The sequence below is a fragment of the Rhinichthys klamathensis genome, unplaced genomic scaffold (assembly GCF_029890125.1).
Source record: "Rhinichthys klamathensis goyatoka isolate OS25496 unplaced genomic scaffold, OSU_Roscu_1.1 h1tg000107l_1, whole genome shotgun sequence".
In the NCBI taxonomy this organism is placed as follows: domain Eukaryota; kingdom Metazoa; phylum Chordata; class Actinopteri; order Cypriniformes; family Leuciscidae; genus Rhinichthys; species Rhinichthys klamathensis.
Window position 1 is genome coordinate 122,177 of NW_026606645.1, and position 22,233 is coordinate 144,409.

The 22,233-nt window shown below is 36.6% G+C and overlaps 1 protein-coding gene across 1 annotated transcript in view; it reads left to right on the plus strand.

Annotated features, from left to right (window-relative positions):
- sorcs3a (sortilin related VPS10 domain containing receptor 3a) overlaps positions 1-22,233 on the plus strand; it is a 131,727-nt gene that overhangs the window by 92,129 nt on the left and 17,365 nt on the right. Inside the window, exons 15-20 of the mRNA XM_056253533.1 lie at positions 3,382-3,495; positions 6,193-6,364; positions 11,273-11,459; positions 15,275-15,408; positions 15,734-15,857; positions 17,131-17,243. Coding sequence (XP_056109508.1) covers positions 3,382-3,495; positions 6,193-6,364; positions 11,273-11,459; positions 15,275-15,408; positions 15,734-15,857; positions 17,131-17,243 — 844 coding nt within the window. The remainder of the gene's footprint in view (positions 1-3,381; positions 3,496-6,192; positions 6,365-11,272; positions 11,460-15,274; positions 15,409-15,733; positions 15,858-17,130; positions 17,244-22,233) is intronic.

The following is a 22,233-nucleotide window of genomic DNA, read 5'->3' on the forward strand; positions in this document are numbered from 1 at the left end:
TGCAATAGTTTGGATGATACAGATACGACAAACTACTAAACAGATTTAATTTGCATGTTAATTAATTTGCAAATTTTACCCATTTCTGCTTTTTTATCTTAAATTAACTAAATACAGCCAAGCTGTGGTCATTCCCCCCCATTGAGCCTCATTTGTTTCTGAACGAAGTCAAACTTTGGCAGTCTAATTTAAGTCCATTAGCCGCTGTGATATTTTGTTTCAATATATTCATTGACCAGATGAATTTGACCCACCTTTACATATTTCATCCTGCATGTTTGTGATAGGAAAAATGCTTGAAAAGAAAGTTTTGCTGTGAAACCACAGAGAACTTTTAATTTGTTTTGAAGGGCCAAAAAGGAACTGGTGACATGATATGCAGAGTAATTATTCTGTGGAATATAATACATTGTCTCTTTCTATTAACTCTGCAACAGAGAGCTCAACTAATAAGTTAAATTGGTTTAGGTTGTGGCGTAACAATTAAAAACGCATCTTCTAGCTGCAGATATAAGATATGCGATGCTGACAGAATCACTGAGGACTGGGCAGAAGGAAATAACATTTGTAATGCATTTGTTGTTTGGACATGTAATTAAGAATTCTTAATTTCTTGACCTCTATTAGATAATTGCATTGTGTGTAGATAGTTAAACACAAGTTAAAGCTAGAGTAGGCCATTTCGTAAAGGCTAGCAAGCTAAATTTGAAAGTATAATATCCCACCTTTCTATCCAGAGCGCTCTCTCTCCAAAGCCACGCTTCAAAACTCATTAACGCACACAAGCAGCGTCACGAGAGACGGCGTTAAATCATTTCTCAAAGCACATAACATTACAATAATAATGAACGTAAACAACTTGCAGTGCTCTTACTTGTACCACCTGACTGCTGCAGATTCATTTCGGCGTTGATAGTGTTACTAGAGAAACGCATAAATCTGAGGACATGAACAGCTCAGAGTAAAATGTCACAGGTTGCCATCTCTTAATTATGGTAATAACGACATGAATGCAGCATAAGATGGTCGTTTTGGTTCAGGAAGAATTGTAAAAGTTGGCTGCTGCTTGTTTGCGATGGTTATACTGCGTTCCAATTCGCCTACTTATACAATGCCCTTAAAGTTTGTACTGTTTTTCTAAAGAAAACGTACATACGTTTGAGGGTGTAGCAGAAGAGTAGGCAATCTTTGGCATATAATACTGTCATAATTGCGTCTTTAACGGACCACTTTGTCGCTAAAGGTCCGGTTTACTTAATTTTCGCCATTCCGCTCCTGCCGTGCACGAACCTTTCTAGGCTCCTTTGGCCATGAGCGTGCAAAGATGTGTTCGCCGCGTGCACACTATCTAGTGGATTTTGTTTCCAAGAGCTCAAGTCACTTACTCATGCACTGTTGTACACATCGCGCGGATGCAGACGGCCGAAGTATACTTTGGGCTTTAGTTACATGCATCTTGTCACCGTTTAAACTGCCTTGTCAATCTTGTCACTGTTAAAATCCTCCACATTCAATTTAATTTAATTCCCTTCTCTTTCGGAGAGAAATGTAGTAGCACGTTGATCTGCCAGTCTCTGCCAGAATTCTCCTCGTGTGTTTGCATAATGAAAGTTTTATAAAAATTTGCAATGCTTTTGCAGATGAAATATGTGGATAACATTGAATAAATAATCAAATACCCTGGTTGATTCCTCATCCAATGTGCAATGGGTTTTGAGCAATATTAGTCGTTAGAGTGTGCATGGATCTGCACTATGGATTCTAACCGGAAAATGTAGACCATCTGGGTATCTTTGGAATACTCATTTCAACATACTATGATTTGGGACACACTCATTTCGAATACTATTTAGGATGAATTGTAAGCGAATTTGGACGCAGCATGATATTGTGATATTAATTACAGCTTTTATTTTAATATAAGTACAATGTAAAAAAATGTATCTACACAACGTGCATTCTATCAAATGATTAATTTAAATGTTAGTACATACAGTAATAGTTAAAGACACCTAATATACAGTGTGACCGAATTAATTTAGCTATTTACGTGTACAATTTGTCTTTTTTAACAAAGGATTATTGTGCCGTCATTGTCCAATACTGCCATTATGCATTACATATTAAGCATTTTAGCACTATTGAGTTCCTATTTGATTATGATGTAAATGAGAGTGACAGAGAAGCACATCTCTGCTGGAAGTTATATTAAAGTTCAGAAGTTCTATAATTATATTAAAGTTCTATAATGTTTGAGATTTTCACATCACGGTCTAAGAGTAGCTTTAGGTGTCATTACTAAACCAGTCAGCATTTGCTAATTATAATTCAGAAACTATCCATTTCTTCTTGCTTATATCAAAGGAAATTGAATGTTAACTTGTATTCGCAAGTCCAAGTTTTTCACCAAAAAGTAAGAAATGTCATGACCCTTAGACATCATTATTACTACCACTGAATATGAAATATCCACACCATCACACATTATACCAAAATCCACTTCAATGTTGATAAATGTTTTATTCCATTAATGTTTTAACATTAAGGATGTTTCAGTTTTCAAGATCAAGTCATCAAAAGTGTCACTAATGAAATAATTCCTCATACATACTCTTTCTAAACAAGACAAACGGCCCATTTCACTGTGTAGACAAAGACATGTTGCGTCTTTTGAAATGTTATGATCTTTTGAGCATGTTAAGATATGAAACACAGCTAAATGGTGTGAACACTTTATTTTTTTATAGGAATAATCTGAGCGCTAGCACTTAAATCTTTTAAAGCTTGAATCTTATCTGAGTGCTGGATTGGAACTGCTCATAATTAAAAACCCGAATGCCTGATGCCAAGAGGGACCATGTGGTCTGCTGGGTTTTGTTGTGGATCAGTAATTAATTGATAAATCAAAGTCACCGGTGATATATGAACAGACATTCACTTCAGCAGGTTCCAAGGCTTCTGGGAGGAGAGAGAATTGAAAGACGTTGAGGACATACGTTGAAGCCTGCAGCTCTCAGAGCCGAAAAGACATTTATCATTCCAGAATTAATACATCTCAATGGCTCCAATTGTCTCAAGGGCATAAAAGAGGGACACGCTTGAATACAAGATGTGCTGCTGTGCACGAATGAAAGGATGTACAAGTTGTTAAGAGAATGTTTTACAGGATAAGAAATGATGGAGAAGAGGAGGGAACGGCATGAGGAAATGTCGCAAACCAGATTTGAACTTGTGTTGACCTTGTGTGAAACTAGTCAATCACACTTGGGTTGAATTTATGTTTTTAAGAATGGATTGATATATCAAACAACACTGAAAATAAATGGAGCACAGAAATAAGTCTTTGAGTTCAGTATATGAGAATTATTTCGTCTTTTGTAGTGATTATGGCTTTGAGAGAAGAGGAGATGGAAACTGTCTGCCAGCATTTTGGTTCAACCCTTCCATGGTGTCTCGAAGCTGCAGCCAAGGGCAAAACTACCTCAACAGCACAGGGTAAGAAGAAGCATTCACATACACATACATATCTTATTCTATCTTGCTGGAATTTTATTTTCTTGGTGGGACATTTGGTCACTGATGGCTAAATCAGACCCCCAAACATAGTTGCTCGGCTATTTAAATGGCTTAAATAGCCATACTTCTATCATTTTCACATAAAGCTATTTATAATGACTAGACTAACATCATAAACCCTGTCCCTACTTACTAGCATTGTCCTGTTCACAAATAAAATTAAAATAGAAAGTAGAAAAATAACATTCTGTGTGTGTGTGTGTGTGTGTGTGTGTGTGTGTGTGTGTGTGTGTGTGTGTGTGTGTGTGTGTGTGTGTGTGTGTGTGTGTGTGTGTGTGTGTGTGTGTGTGTGTGTGTGTGTGTGTGTGTGTGTGTGTGTGTGTGTGTGTGTGTGTGTGTGTATATATACACTCACCGGCCACTTTATTAGGTACCCCATGCTAGTAACGGGTTGGACCCCCTTTTGCCTTCAGAACTGCCTCAATTCTTCGTGGCATAGATTCAACAAGGTGCTGGAAGCATTCCTCAGGGAGTTTGGTCCATATTGACATGATGGCATCACACAGTTGCCGCAGATTTGTCGGCTGCACATCCATGATGCGAATCTCCCGTTCCACCACATCCCAAAGATGCTCTATTGGGTTGAGATCTGGTGACTGTGGAGGCCCTTTTAGTACAGTGAACTCATTGTCATGTTCAAGAAACCAATTTGAAATGATTAGAGCTTTGTGACATGGTGGAAGTAGCCATCAGAGGATGGGTACATGGTGGCCATAAAGGGATGGACATGGTCAGAAACAATGCTCAGGTAGGCCGTGGCATTTAAACGATGCCCAATTGGCACTAAGGGGCCTAAAGTGTGCCAGGAAAACATCCCCCACACCATTACACCACCACCACCAGCCTGCACAGTGGTAACAAGGCATGATGGTTCCATGTTCTCATTCTGTTTACGCCAAATTCTGACTCTAACATCTGAATGTCTCAACAGAAATCGAGACTCATCAGACCAGGCAACATTTTTCCAGTCTTCAACTGTTCAATTTTGGTGAGCTCTTGCAAATTGTAGCCTCTTTTTCCTATTTGTAGTGGAGATGAGCGGTACCCGGTGGAGTCTTCTGCTGTTGTAGCCCATCCGCCTCAAGGTTGTGCGTGTTGTGGCTTCACAAATGCTTTGCTGCATACCTCGGTTGTAACGAGTGGTTATTTCAGTCACTGTTGCCCTTCTATCAGCTCGAACCAGTCTGGCCATTCTCCTCTGACCTCTGGCATCAACAAGGCATTTCCGCCCACAGAACTGCCGCTCACTGGATGTTTTTTCTTTTTCGGACCATTCTCTGTAAACCCTAGAGATGGTTGTGCGTGAAAATCCCAGTAGATTAGCAGTTTCTGAAATACTCAGACCAGCCCTTCTGGCACCAACAATCATGCCACGTTCAAAGTCACTCAAATCACCTTTCTTCCCCATACTGATGCTCGGTTTGAACTGCAGGAGATTGTCTTGACCATGTCTACACGCCTAAATGCACTGAGTTGCCGCCATGTGATTGGCTGCTTAGAAATTAAGTGTTAACGAGCAGTTGGACAGGTGTACCTAATAAAGTGACCGGTGAGTGTATGTGTGTGTGTGTGATATGTTTTTATTTTTTATATTTTCATTTTGACTGTAGTTTAAGCTTTAGTAATGTAGTTGTAATGTTTTGCCATTTGTATGTCTATATATATATATATATTATTTGAGTTAACATTTATTTTAAGTAACGGAAATTAAAATTGAATCCTTTTAAGCATTTTATAAAAATCATATTTTTATAATAGTATATATACAATATTTTATATTGTATATATTCTATATTTTTAAAGCCTTTAATAATAATTATTTGTATTAATAATAATAAAAATACAAAATATGTATAAAATAAAAAGGTAATTTGAATAAATATTATAGGAAAATGAAATGTATATGTGTATATATGTATATGTAATATATACTAATTTAGATCCCACATCCTAATAATAATTTATTTTTTCCTGTGTTCATTGGGATAAAGTAGAGAGCATTTTGTGAAACAATTCAATCAGACTTGCACTAATCTTGTTTTAAGAAAAGTGGTTATTTTTAATTAAGTGTACCATGATTTAAACGTACTGTGCTGATGAGCAGGCGCAAGCCATATTGATGTGAGCAGGTTTTAAACTTCCTGGAGATTGTGGCGTCCGTCTTTACGACAACTTTCTAGACAGACAATCCATACAAAGAGACCTAGCCGGACAGATAACACTGTGTAATGGAAAGACTTCATTTAAACCTAATTTGAAAACCAACATCAGTAAGAAAGCATGTCCATTCAGAGCAAAGAGTGCAAGATTACAGACAAGGGAAGAGAAAGAGAAATAACACGATTATCATTTCCAGAGATTGTGTCAGAGCTGGCACACAAAACCGATTCATCCTGAAAAAAACTAAAAAACAAAACCAGAGCTGCTTAGAATGGATCTATCAGGCTTGCATAAACAGTGTTGTATCCAAATGGATAAATACAGTGACCTCCAAGTATTCAGACACTAAAGTCACACTTTAAAATACACGAATGCAGTTGAGATAATATCAAACCGTCAAATCTTTTATTTCCAAAGAAAGACACATTTTAAAGCTAGTTTTTGTGTGTGTTCCAGGTATCGTAAAGTGGTAGCGAATAACTGCACAAAAGGAGTGAAGGAGATGTACTCGGCCAGGAAACAGCAGTGTCCGAACCGCCCCCCACGAGGTTTAGTCCTGACAACCCGTGACGACAAGCTCACAGCCAACTTGGGCAGCAATGTGACCTTCCTTCTGCGACTGGAGGAGGTGAGATCTGAATCTCAGAAACTCACACCTGACGCTAATGGAGAATATCAGATTCATTGATCTGATCATTTAAAGTGCAGCATGGCCAGAAGCTATAATTATGGGCCTGGTATTGAGTCAAGACCTAAATTATGCAGTAGTAATTATTAAATTGATGTGCTAACTCCATATGAAAAGGTGATCAGCTAGAAGGACATCCATGTATGCGGAAATTATTATTTCTGTTAACTCAAACAGTTTGTTCTCAACTGGCTTTACTTCAGGATTGAGATTTCAAGTGGCGACACAGTATATATATATATATATTTTACTTTTGTTCTTAAAAAGGTCCTTCAAATTACAATGTTTCACAATTTTACAACATAACAGTGTCAAATTATCAAATGCTTTGCATATTATAGGCCCAGCAGTGTGCAAAATATTACTTTTAAATTATTAAATATACAAATATTAGTATCAGTCAGGTCACCGATACATTTATGGCAAAATTCAAGTTATAATTGGACACAGACTTTGGCATTAACGCTAAAAAGAAATGGGAAGCATTTTCTCCATTTAAAAAGTTGATAAGCATGTTTATTTTCCTGTCCTACTAATGCAATGATTATATTTTTAGATGCATTTTTTTTTTTTCATTTGTATGTAACATGCTGACAACTCTATCAGAACAGAATTGCAACCCATTTTTAGGTCACTATTTGAGAAGCACTGATATAGACAGTATTTATTGGATTTTATTATAATGTTCCATTTGTAGACATTAGATAACTACATTCACTCCGTACAGATGGGATAGTGCAAGCCAGATACATATAACAAGCCTACTGGGGAATAGCTTTTCATTGATGTGCAATGCACACATGGTCACACATACTCTCTCTTGGTTTCTTTCTCTCTCACACACACACACACACATGAACTAACAATGAAAAATACTTAGGTAGAGATTTTATTAGTTTTTTTTCTTTTTTCGTGATGTTGAAATTGGTTGGTGAGAATGATGAAATTTCAATGATTTTGATCTAACTTCATTCAAAGCAAAAATAACTATTGTGATGTATATCGTTATTGTGAAATAAGATTACTCATAGCGTAAAATAAAGCCTAAATTCGCATACAAAAGTCATTTTAAAGTTAAGATCAGATAGAAATACCACCTAAAGCAAAAAAAAAAAAAAACTGTGGGTTTTTACAGTGGGTTTTGCAGCCAATTATGGGCCAACACTGTTGAGCTATTATTTGAATATGATTTTACTGTGCCGTTTGTTATTAAGGTCTTAGCTATTTTATATTAACCCTCCACCAAATGACACAATCACAAATTGAACTATGAGTGGTCACTTTACTTGACGGTCTTCCGAGACTTCCAGACCAGTGTGGCTAAGTGAGACTATCATCAAGCTCTATATGTGAGCGTTTACACACACGGGTCATTTTGACATTCTAGAATCTTTCCCTAATTCTGTGTCCTCCGCTCCGAGCTGTGCTGGAGCTCTGTGGCAGATGAAAAGCCTTCACTCCGTACAGGTGGGATAGTGCAAGCTGGATACATATTACAAGCCTACTGGGGAATAGCTTTTCATTGATGTGCAATGCACACATGGTCACACATACTCTCTCTTGGTTTCTTTCTCTCTCACACACACACACATGCTCATACCAGGTAAAGTGTTTCTCCCCAGGCATCTCACCACAGCAGAGTTGTCACATTACAGTATGATGAGATGAGGAAATGAGGGCTTATTCCTTTCATTAAGAGAGCTAGTAAAAGAGAGAGAGAGATAGTGAGATGGGCTAAGAATTCCACCTATTTATATTCATGAGGGTCAGAGCCAAGGCTGTTTCTTAGGCAAATCAAATGGACCTTAATATTTAATCCCTTTAAGGTGCAACACAGGTTTTTTTATTTTTTTTATTTTTATATAAAACCTTTGCTTCACAGAATATTAAAAAATGAACCGTTTGTAAAATAATACAGAGAATACAGGAAAAAGGTAATACAGTGGTATTGTGAAATATTGTTCTTTAATGAATAGAAAGTTAAAAATAGCAGCATATATTTGAAATTATAAAAAAAATTATTCTAATGTTATAAATGGCTTTACAGTCACTTTTGATCAATTTAATGCATCCATGCTGAATAAATGTACTAATTTCTTCCAGAAAGAAAACCGTACTAACCCCTAACTTTAAAGTTTTACCATATCACTCTATTTTGCTTAATAAATATTTGTCATATGTTGATATTTTTGTACTTGACAACCCGATAAAAATGTAAATTACGGAAATGATTCATTCATTCATTAATTGGTGCTGTGAATCATTTGGAAATATTTGCTGAGTGCATTTCCCTAAAAAATGACTTCGTCTGGACAGCACAAACTGTCCTTACCATTATTTCTTACACGAGCTGTTCCTCCTCTCAGTCATGTTTTCCTTTCTCCTCCCACAGTGTAGTTTTGATTTTCTGCACAAAGTGGCGTGGAATGTCTTGAAAGCGACCCGGTGCACATGCTTGTGCAGAAACGCACAGAGGCGGGCCACTTCTCACAGTCAGCAGTGCCTAAAAGCTGAACAGACAGGAATAAAGCAGCCAGCTTTGGATTTGTCATTATACAGGGCATAAACACCCTCTTTCCTTCATGTGCTGCTAATGCAGTGTTACAAATTAATATCCCAATAGCATTAGCGTACAATGTGGTAATGGCGGAAAGAGAGAAAGGAGAGGGATTTGGGGAAGCGTAAGCACGGATTTGGGAATATTGCACACACATGCGTGCGTTTAAGCGTTCCTTCTGTCATGGCACGGGACACCTATAATCTGGAATGGTTCAAGGCATGGGCTCATTTCAACTTCCTACTCTTCGTAAATTGCGTAAATCTGAGGGGTGAAAAAAAACTGCATTTTCGAATATTATTAAATAATCCTTTTACAGTACAATAGTATTATAATAATAAGTGTTAAGTATATAATAATAATAAGTATTATAAACAATAATAATATATTTTTTTATAGAATAAAAAAAAAATTGGTAACACTTTAGTTTAGGGTCCAATTCTCACTATTAACTAGTTGCTTATTAGCATCCATATTACTAGGATATTGGCTGTTTATTAGTAATTATAAAGCACATATTAATGTCTTATTCTCCATGACAATACATCCCCTTAATCCAACTCAATACCTAAACTTAACAACTACTAACTTACTAACTACTAATAAGCATTAATTAGTAGTTTGAGGCAACAGTGAGAATTGGACCCACAAATTAAGTGTGACCAAATATTTAATTTATAAAATATTTTATGATTACATTTTATATTATTTAAATAATAAGATACAAAATATTTTATAATAATTAATGAATATGTGCCTTCTTTTTTGTACTATTGTCACATGCCTGAAAATAGACTTACAAATATATAATGACATTTTACATCTGTTCATATTAATTTAATTAATCTTTTAATATGAATGAATAGTTCAGCCATGAAACTATATTTGTGTTCTGATTGTTTTTTTCAATGTAATGTTCCCACCCAATCGATTCCACGTATCACGATTTCCCAATATAACCAAAACACATCCAAACGAATCCGCGCTATGCAAATACTCATTCTATATCCCTCCACCTCCCCAGAACCACCTGCCTAGATCTGCTACGGGGGGTCTCATCGCAGCAACCATAAGACTAAACCTACATTCTATTTACAATAATTCAATGTTTTACAAACTATCCAAGAGTTGTCATGACTGCACTAGTTAAAGCTAAAAGTTCTGCTAACCTTAAAGGGATAGTTTCCCCAAAAATGACAAATCTGTCATCATTTACTTACACTCAAGTTGATCCAAACCTGTATGAATTTCTTTCTTCTGCTGAACACAGAAGAAGATATTTTGAAGAATATGGGTAATCAAACAGTTGATGGACCCCATTGACTTGAAAACAATACAATGGAAGTCAATGGGGCCCATCAACTGTTTGATTATCCATAAATGTAAATGATGACAGAATTTTCATTTTTGGGTGAACTATCCCTTTAATATCGGACTCAAACATGCTCAGACAGAGTCAGACATATTGTCTTTTTAACTCTCTATGTAACACTGGTGTTAGAAAAATGAAAAACACTTGTCACTTTTGACTTTCAGTAGTCTGATGTGCAAGATGCAGGAAAACTGTCACCATTAAGCCAACAAATGGGTTTTATTTGACCATAACGTTAAACAGTCTCCGCTTTGGAGCAGAATAAAGTATGATATGCCAGTTTTGTATAAATCTTATTGTATTATTTAGTTAAAAGTGTACATATGGCAGAGTGATATGCCTGTTTGGATTGGAATAAATAGTAAGAAATCGTTTTGATTGAGGATTCACGTTTTCCCACTTGACAGCAGACTCACTCACAGCCGTACGAGTCACATTTACGCTTATATTCCCTGTGCAATATCCTATCTCATAAACAGTAATTATGATTGCGGTGGATTGCATTTGACCCGTTAGGATATCTGAGATTTCACTGTATGCAAAACAAACACAATATAAAGCATCAAATATATATTACATATCAAAAGTAATATGACTGCTTCCCACAGGAAGTTGAAATGCATACTGAGAGGTAATTCATTTGATACAATGACTGTTTTCTCTATAAATAAGCAGCTCCTGTCTTTGATTTCATACACTTCGTTTCATATATGAAGCAGAGTTATAGCAGGAATGAACTCAGGGGCTGAAAACAATGCTTTGTGTCTGAAAACAGATGGGACAGTGTCTGTGTAAGCAGAATGGTGACGTTACCCGCAGCTGTTTTTGGTCGCAGCTGCCAGACACCGTCATTAAGGAAAGTCTGCTAAAGAGTTGTTGTTGTTGTAATAATTCGACTTGGCTCTGTGTGTTGTTTTAGGGCGACTCCGTGAGGACAAACATTCAGCTGGACTTTGGGGACGGGACGGCGGTGTCCTACTCTAACCTGAGCTGGACGCAGGAGGGCATCAGGCACGTGTACCGCAGTGCTGGGATCTTCAGAGTAACAGCGCTGGCGGAGAACAGCCTCGGGTCCGACACCTCATCCCTCTACCTGCATGTGACGTGTAGGTTTCACACATACACACAAGCGAGCGCCTACTTCAGGGTTTATTTTTATTCTGCAGGATGATGGGATGTCATTTCAATCGCATTATATTATATTACCTTCTCCATTTTGCAGAGGTACCAAAAGTTAACATTTTATGAGGTGAACGTTATATAATATAATTATATAATCGTTTTTTGCCTTTCTAAATGTAATTTAATAAAAATTTTGTCAGAGAACTGATTTTTAATTTGGGTTTATTTTTCATACCTCATTGGCAAAGTCACTAAACTTCAGTAAATTTAGCTAGATTCACCCTTGTGAGAAAAAAAAGTACACTTTAACATACTTTTAAATAATGTATTAAAAAAGAATATACTTTAGTGTGAACTGAATGTAGTTTTCTGCCACACAATTGTATGTTAATTGCAATTAAATGAAAATGAAAATGTAGTATAGATTAAATTTATATTAAATGCATTTAGCTGAATTGTTAAGTGTTTTTTTTTTATCTTCATATGTCATTTTATAATTAATTCTATTTTCTTTGAAATATGATACTGCTGAATGTACTGACAAGTTCTATGGCAAACTAAAATAGACTTAATTTAATTTCCACTTGTATGTCATGTATATAAATATATATTTGTAATTACACATTTTTAATGATAAAGTTGCAATTTAGTATGTTTTAAATTGTTAACTTTAAATGCAATATCAAATAACAATTGAATTTGACAATCAAAACACACTTTTTAAAATATATTTAAGAAACATATTCATTAAAATGTACTCTCTTTGAGTACACTTCAGTGGCATTTTATTTGATTAATATAATATTATATTATATGTAAGACCGTTTTTTTTCTATAAAATGTATACTTTTAAGATTTGAAGTACACATTCAATGGATTTAAGCACACTTCTTTCTCTCAAGGGTATGCTTAAAACCCGAAAAGACAAAAACTAATTCTGAAAACAAACTAATTCAGGGTAAGAAAAACTAATTTATGATATGTTCTCTGAAACATCTATCTATCTATCTATCTATCTATCTATCTATCTATCTATCTATCTATCTATCTATCTATCTATCTATCTATCTATCTATCTATCTATCTATCTATCTATCTATCTATCTATCTATCTATCTATCTATCTATCTATCTATCTATCTATCTATCTATCTATCTATCTATCTATCTATCTATCTATCTATCTATCTATCTATCTATCTATAGGGATGCACGATGATATCGGGACAACATCGGTATCGGCCGATAAAAGCTTAAAATGACCATCATCGGCATCGGCCGATATGAATATTTCTGCCGATGAGTCTTGCCGATAGGGTGGCGTGTTTCCTATGCGCACGTGACGACCGTGAACGAAGCATGAGCGCCAGCAACTTAAACTTCCAACTAGGGGTGTGCCGTGCATCTCACGGTTTTTGATCGTGGACGATTAAAATGTCTCCACGATCTGCTTTTGAAGAAAAATCATAGTATCGTGCATTCTATCAGTTCAATTCTGGCGCCTTCATCTCAACATACTGTACAACGCGACACACATTCACATCACATGTAAACGCAGACACTGCAATTCACAAAAGTTCATTATTTGCATGTGCGTCAAAGTCTTGCTAGTTATACATGTCATTCACGTGCTGATGTGCTGTTCTAACATCCGCTTTTCTGAGCGCGTTACACACGACGCTCACTGGAACTAAAGCCTGTCACAGCGCCTGCATACTGGACTAATCTTTCGAGTCTTATTTGCGCTGATACTGTCAAATACACACAAGGTTTACATAAACAAAGTTGGTTATGTCTAAAGTGAAAGCAAACAGAGAAAATCTGCTTGTCAAATGCGTGTATATTAGATGTGTCGCGTGCAGCTCTTAAAGAGACAGTAATAATATGCTGCCGCTTGTCCTTAAAGAGATACTGCACCCAGAAATAAAAATTCTGTCATTATTTACTCACTCTAATGTTGTTCCAAACCTGTATTCATTTCTTTATTGTGCTTAAATATAATATGAAAGTCACTGGAGTATAGCAACTGTTTGGTTAGCCACATTCTTCCAAATAACTTTTATTTTCAACAGAAGAAAGAAATTTATTTGGGTTTAAAACAACTTGAGAGAGTAAATGAATGACAGTAAAATTTTTTGGGAGAACTATCCCTTTAATGTTAATAAAACAACAAAACACAGAGGAAATCACTCACTGCTCTTGACTGAGAACTTTAATAGAAGCTTTAATAAGCTTTTTTTGCACTTAAAAAAAAATACAAATATATCGGTATCGGCATCGGGCAAAATTAGTTTGAAAATATCGGCATATCGAATATCGGCCAAAATCCAATATCGTGCATCCCTAATCTATATATATATATCCATTATTGCTTCATGTTTTAAGGATGTTTCGATTTTTTTAAAATAGATTTAGCCAATCTCTGATACATTTTTTTATTTATAAAAAGTTTTATCAATCTAATTTACCCATTTATTAACTAATGTTCTACCCTTTTTAGCTAGCAAAAACTACTTAAACACTGTCTTGTCTATTTTGTTAAATAATAAAGCACATTTATACAGAAAAATTGGTAGCGCCACAGGCAATAAAGTGGCAGAACGCTGGTATGCAAACTTTGAATAAACACATCTTAAAGGGATAGCTAACCCAAAAAGGTTCACCATCAAGTTGTTCCAATCCTGTATGAATTTCTTTCTTCTGCTGAACACAAAAGAAGATTTATGAAGAATATGGTTAACCAAACAGTTGATGGACCCCATTGACTTCCATAGTAGGAAAAAAATACAACTGTCTGGTTACCAATATTCTTCAAAATATCTTCTTTTGTGTTCAACAGAAGAAAGAATCTCATACAGGTTTGAACCAACTTGAGGGTGAGTAAATGATAACAGAATCTTTCATTTTTGGATAAACAATCCCTTTAAAGAAAAAATGTGCACAATACACTTGGTAGGTTGTCTTTCATACAGTTGCTCTGCCAAAATCTGCATGTGTCTCTGCAGGTGTAGTCGACTGCGGTGCTTAATTACAGCTTTTATCTGCACTTTTCACAAACAAACAGGAGGTGGCCACTTGTGATCAGATGAGAGCAATTAGGTCCAACTTTTATTTCCTGATGTGTACAGAATATTTAAAAACACATCAATTTAACTTTTTTAAACAAGCAAAAATATGCACATGGGGAAGGGTAAACAATATATTTGAGATGAGGGAGTAAAGGATGACGAAAATCAAAGTAAGTATTTTTGTTTCATGTTTTATGATGATTTGGCTGTTTCTTCATGACTGCGAAAAGGTCGATTACTTGTCCATATAGCCTTTTTTGTCATTTTTTAGCACTTTTGCTTCAGTTTGCGTTCTGCGCTTTAGGTGTTAGACAATTATCCCAATAAAACTCTCTTGGAAAAGTTGCTTGTTTAAATTCATCCTGCTTAAAACGCCTCCGCTACAGACATCCGCATGCTGACTAACTCCTTGGCGCGGGTTTTTTTTTTTTTTTTTTTTTTTTTTTGAGCGTCCCACTGCGAGTGTTGCGTTTCTAAAATGCTGTGCCAAGTTAAAAATACTTGATACTAAAACTTTAAAAAGCAGGTCTCGAGACCCCTGCGTTCTGTTCCTGTTTCTTTGCACTCCGTCTAGCTCTGTTTGAACAGCGTCCAATTGGGGTCAGGTGAAGCCGAAAGCAGTCTAATTATACAAGACCAAATAGTCGACTAGTTATTCAAGCCACCGGCGAGTTGATTTCCAAAATATGTTTGCTGTTCTTGTATTGAGTGAGTGTGTGTGTGTGTTTCAGGCCCTGTGGAACATATTCAGCTGTTGGCTCCATATGTGGTCATTAAGAATAAGGAGGTGAACCTGACGGCAGTGGTCTGGCCTTCTCATTTCAGAACGCTCACCTATTTCTGGTGGCTGGGGAACAACACTGAGGTACAACCAGCTCCTAATTACAGATTTTCTGCCTCGCTTTGTTGGGCGAAGGCCTCCGAGACATTTTACTTTGGAAGATAAACAGAACAGGAGCAATGAACCGTTAATAATGTGGTTCTTGTTCCTGTCGTTTTTTTGTGGTATTTAGATTCTTTTAGTTTATGCTCGTTTGCCCTGAAACATCAATAAAGCTGTTGGCACTAAAAGGGTTTGCTTTTTAAGGAAGTTATAGAGCGTACATATATTAAAAAATGTGATTTCTTGTCTAGCGTTGTATTGAGTATTGATTGTTTTTGTTTTGTATCCACTACATTTGTGTCGCTAGCCAATAATTACGTTGGACAGCAGTATTTCCCACACGTTCAGCAGCGAGGGCATGATCACCGTGACGGTTCAGGTCTCGTCAGCGGACTCGATACTGCAGGACACCAGAACCATCGCCATACAAGGTAGGTGTTCACGTTCAGACAGGTATAGGGACACTGCTTTGTTTCTCTCTTTTATATATGACACTGTCTTGTAAACTTTTCACTATGCCTTTCATCATTTATTTGCTACTTTTCAAATGCCTTTTTGTGTTTATTTATTTTATCGTTTTACTTCAACTCAAACCCAGACTTTCAGCCTTAAACTAAAAAATGCATTATGTAAAAAAAAACCTGAATTATTGTATACTTAATGATCCTAAAAAAGAGTGAAATAAACAAACATTTTGATATTTATTTTTGTGAAAGGGATTTATCAATTTTTCAGAATTTAAAATTGTCCCACAGTTGTGTTTTTAAAAAGTAAAAAAAAAAAAAAAAATCAAATCAACGATGATTTATTTTTAATCATATATATATAGGCCTATGGATGTTTAATCATTGTTTACCCTGTTGTTAATAATTTTATCCTTAAAACTAATTTTTGATCACCAAAATGACACATTTAAAAATAGTTTTGTTTTGTTTTTTCTGTGAAAATATTTTTTTCATGCCTTAAAATAGTTAGGGATTGATTAAAACATGTTTGTGGCGTCAGAAACACCAGCGATTTCAAACCGTGTTTTTGAGACTGTCTTTGGTTCACTGCAGTTTTTAGGATAAAATACTCAGCAATGGTGAATTTGCACATGGTGTTGACTTAAAGCATATTGGAAACACCACATAGACATATAAACAACATAAAAAACTTGATTTTCACCACATGGGTTCTTAATTATTTTTTTCTATGGTAACAATAATTATACAGTATATGATAGTTTTTAGTGCTGTCAAATCGATTAATCGCATCTTATATAAAAGTTTGTTTATATAATATGTGTGTATGTATGTGTGTATATATGTATATATTTGTGTGTGTGTGTGGTGTATAATATATTATATAAACACTAACTTTTATGTTTGAAGAGATTAAAATATATATGTTACATGTGATTAACCGATTTGACAACCCTAGATTAAATGTATTATCAGTGCTTTCTGAGTGTTCAGAATTACAGGAAATTGTCTCTTGACACTGCAGGCTAGTCATAAACCTCCCTTCTGGCAACTGCCAAATAGACTGTAATCATTTTTTGTGATCAGCGCTAACCTTTCCATACCTGTCAGTAATGATAACTCTGCTACAGCTCGACTAAATCATCTGGAACAAATCACAGCAGATAGAAGGTGTTGGGCATCTTATGAGAGAAAGAATTAAGGGTCTGTCTGCCTCTGCTTCTCTCTCCCTCTGTGACAGAATTCTTCAAATCGCTTCTTTTATCTTTCTCTCCTAATCTGGACGAGGCCAACCCCGACATCCCAGAGTGGAGACAGGATGTGGGCCGGGTCATTAAGAAGTCTGTTCTTCAGGTGAGTGGAAATTTATTCTCTCGCTGACTTTTCTTTGCTCATCTCTGTAGCTCCCAGAGATCCTGGTCAAATATTTCCTGTTGTCTTTGTCTGATCCTTTGTCCTTTTCACTTTACTTGCTCGTCTGTGTTCTCTTTCACTGAAAAACACATACATTTGTGTTTTAGGGCACAATAAGTAAACATCCTTAGAAAGGATAATGCAATGTCAGATGGTCAGAATCACAAAATAAATATAGACAGGGTAATAAGTACATGGATGTGAAATATTGATTTGAGTTAAATTATTTAATTCTTTATTATTTAATACACACACACACACACACATTTATATATATATATATATATATATATATACACTCACCGGCCACTTTATTAGGTACCCCATGCTAGTAACGGGTTGGACCCCCTTTTGCCTTCAGAACTGCCTCAATTCTTCGTGGCATAGATTCAACAAGGTGCTAGAAGCATTCCTCAGGGAGTTTGGTCCATATTGACATGATGGCATCACACAGTTGCCGCAGATTTGTCGGCTGCACATCCATGATGCGAATCTCCCGTTCCACCACATCCCAAAGATGCTCTATTGGGTTGAGATCTGGTGACTGTGGAGGCCATTTTAGTACAGTGAACTCATTGTCATGTTCAAGAAACCAATTTGAAATGATTAGAGCTTTGTGACATGGTGGAAGTAGCCATCAGAGGATGGGTACATGGTGGCCATAAAGGGATGGACATGGTCAGAAACAATGCTCAGGTAGGCCGTGGCATTTAAACGATGCCCAATTGGCACTAAGGGGCCTAAAGTGTGCCAGGAAAACATCCCCCACACCATTACACCACCACCACCAGCCTGCACAGTGGTAACAAGGCATGATGGTTCCATGTTCTCATTCTGTTTACGCCAAATTCTGACTCTAACATCTGAATGTCTCAACAGAAATCGAGACTCATCAGACCAGGCAACATTTTTCCAGTCTTCAACTGTTCAATTTTGGTGAGCTCTTGCAAATTGTAGCCTCTTTTTCCTATTTGTAGTGGAGATGAGTGGTACCCGGTGGAGTCTTCTGCTGTTGTAGCCCATCCGCCTCAAGGTTGTGCGTGTTGTGGCTTCACAAATGCTTTGCTGCATACCTCGGTTGTAACGAGTGGTTATTTCAGTCACTGTTGCCCTTCTATCAGCTCGAACCAGTCTGGCCATTCTCCTCTGACCTCTGGCATCAACAAGGCATTTCTGCCCACAGAACTGCCGCTCACTGGATGTTTTTTTCTTTTTCGGACCATTCTCTGTAAACCCTAGAGATGGTTGTGCGTGAAAATCCCAGTAGATTAGCAGTTTCTGAAATACTCAGACCAGCCCTTCTGGCACCAACAATCATGCCACGTTCAAAGTCACTCAAATCAACTTTCTTCCCCATACTGATGCTCGGTTTGAACTGCAGGAGATTGTCTTGACCATGTCTACATGCCTAAATGCACTGAGTTGCCGCCATGCGATTGGCTGCTTAGAAATTAAGTGTTAACGAGCAGTTGGACAGGTGTACCTAATAAAGTGGCCGGTGAGTGTATATATATATATATATATATATATTCAATATTTTATTATATTATTGAGATTAAAGCCTCTGTTACATCAATTACAGAGAAATCAATCTGCCTAGCAACAAGACAAATTTTATCCATTTGATTCTATTTACAAACTGATTTTTGTCCATATTTTTTGTTATTTTATGCTTTAAAAATCCTATTTGGTTGGTTATTGTCACTGGAAAACAAGAAAAGAAATGCTAATTTAGAAAATTACATTTTGATGTGTTTTAATGTCTTTTAAATCCTAATTTATTAAATTGTTTTTTTATTAGTTATTTTAGATTAAACATTCCATTACATCAAAGAAAGCAATCGGCTTAGCAACAAGATGAAATTTAATTAAATTTATTTTTCTTACCCCATTGGCAAATTGGTTTTTGGCATATTTTCTTTGAATTTATGCTTAAAGAACTATTGGTGGCATAAATTTAGATATTTTCTCAAAATACTGATTAAGAAAATTATGTTTTGCACTGTTTTAATGTCTCTGTTTACATTTGAAACAATCTTTTATTAAATTCATTAAATTATTATGTTATTCGATTAAAGGGAAAACAATCAGCCTAGCAACAAGACAAACTTAATTACATTTATTCTTCTTACCTCACTGGCAAATTGATTTTGACCATGTTTTCCTTGATTTATGCATAAAACAAGTAAAACTTAACTTTTTGGTTGCATCTATTTAGATATGAAAAATATCTCTCTCTGACTCTCAGGAGTAAACGAGTTCCTCATCACACAGTGGGGCGTATTCACTGACTAAACAGTTGCATCACTTTAGCTGTAATTCATCCCAAAATACTGCGTCTTATTTGCTAACCACCCACAGCTTACTTTACCAGGTGCTAAATGCACTAAAATAGCACTGCCATGTATTTTAATTAAGCCATTGTCTTCCATTTCAGCATAAACACAAGTCCTTTATATGTAAATTAGGCTTATTATAGATATCAAAACTCAGCACCTATTTTCGTGGTGCAATTAACGTTACAATATTACTGCCCGCAGAAAGCAGGCTGTGAATTAAACTTCATTTTAAGGAGCAGTTTTCCTATTCATAATCATGGCAGCAGTTATAACAGGGCATATATCCAAAATAGACATGTAGACAAGGACACTTTGAAGAGCCAATTCAGATGTCTAGATCACAGTGGTGGAGTGAAGTAGTGTTAAAGTATATCTAGTACTCACCTAGCACTCAGAACTGACCCACAAGGTCAAGCAAATTGTGTTCAGCGCATATTTTGTAGGCGGCGTTAACCCATTTGCATAAATCCTCTTGTGAACTAGCCAGCAAACGGCACTCAGCGGGAGTAATTCATTATCTACTAGGGAAGTGTTTGGGTGGTGTAAAGGCTTGCTGTTCTGACAGTCCCTCTGTGGTGTGTGTATGTGTGTGTTTGTGTGGGGGGCACTGTTTTGAGCTCTTGTGACTCTCAGTGCTGACAGAGAGATTGAACCCACTGCTGGTCGATGCATTGACAGTTGACACTACATCGTCTCAGTGCACACACATGCACACACACACACACACACACACACACACACACACACACACACACACAGAGGCACGTGTACCTGAGCTGTCAGTCCAACCCTGGGACCTTCTCAGCTCAATATCAGTGTCCTTCCAAGTAGCAGTGAATCCCAGCCCTTTTAATGTGTGTATGCTATATTAAAAACAGAGCATGATACGTTGGGGATGTTTATACTGTTCTTGATAGTTGTAAATGTGGTTTCACTTTATTTGGATGGTCCCTTTAACACATTCAGTTGACTATAAATAACGTTGCACCTACATTTCTACTAACTCTCACTAGAGTGTTAGTAGAGTATTAGTAGACTGGTAGGGTTAGGGATAGAATAAGTTGACATGTAGTTGCAAAGTTACTTATAGTCAGTATAATGTCTGTTGGAGGAGCATCACAATAAAGTGTTAGCAGATATTAAGCAGACAGTTTACTAATACTCTAGTGAGAGTTAGTTGACATGTAGTTGCAAAGTTAGTTATAGTCAACTGAATGTGTTAAAGGGACCATCCAAATAAAGTGAAACCGTAAATGTTTACGGTATAAGAGGTAACTTTGGGAAGAATGTTGGGGTGGGGGATGAGGGGTTAATCTGTTTATGTCCAATCATTTTGCAGTAGTTTTTTTATAATGTTACACAAAACGTTTGGTGGCAGTGAGTTTTTTTAATTATTTTTTTTATGCTTTTGAAGGAATTATTTTATGTATTTGATCAAAAAGACTGTCAAAATATTGTTACAGTTTAAAAAAAAAACTGTTCTTATCAAGCCATTCATGTTGTCTCCCTATTTCAGACATGCACAAAAACAATCCCTAAATATCTGAATTAAATCTAAACTCCCTCTTACAGAACAGAGCCTTGGAATCTGCCAGAGAACAAGGTCAGAATAGCTCAGCACAAAGAGCTTACTGATCTCACATATGCTCGTGATACGCACCTCCGTCTTCCACATGTGCTCTTTCTCTCTCATTATCTGGCAGTCTGGGTTCCTGGCCTCAAATGGCTTTACCCAGAATTCTCCAGAAGTAAAAAACGTCCTCTTCTAACTTTTCCCCCCTTTGTTTCAACATCAAGTTCAAAGCCCGATGGCTTAATATTGAGCTCTCGTGGTAAAGAGACTCACTTTTCCTCGTTCCTTTCATTTATCCTCTCGCATATAAAACACACCCCGTAGTGCCCAAGAGCTAGCCGATACACTTTATCCATACTGCCGATGATAAACAGCTCAGTGTATTAAAAAGAGAGGGAGAGCGAGGCTCAGACATAATCAAAGTCAAGGTCCATTTAAGATGGCTGTTTGAGGCAGTGGGCAGGCGAGGTGAGTGTCTGTTCTGCTGCACCGGGGCGATAGCGCTTTAACAGCCTGAGGAGATGAGAATAGAGGGGTTACAAGGCAAAGCCAGTGCCTCAGTCAACACAGGACTTGCATCACAAACACTTTGATACTGAAAGAAGTACCAATGATAAGCTGTCTATTATTTTAGGCTTTTCTCCACATTTATTGATGTAATGGAGACAATGGAAATGATGCAACTATGACTCACATTGCAGTAGGGATCCCTGAGCACTTGCGACATCAATGATCAATCATGAAAACACATTTTACTACAATATTTTACATCCAGTAATGATTTACAGAAGTGAGGAAAGCTTAGCCTCAGACCTCATTCATTCATTGAAAAGTGAGTCCTTTTGTGAGAAAGAGAAAGTGTAAAAATAATATTGTATATATATACACTCACCGGCCACTTTATTAGGTACACCTGTCCAACTGCTCGTTATCACACTTAATTTCTAAGCAGCCAATCACATGGCGGCAACTCAGTGCATTTAGGCATGTAGACATGGTCAAGACAATCTCCTGCAGT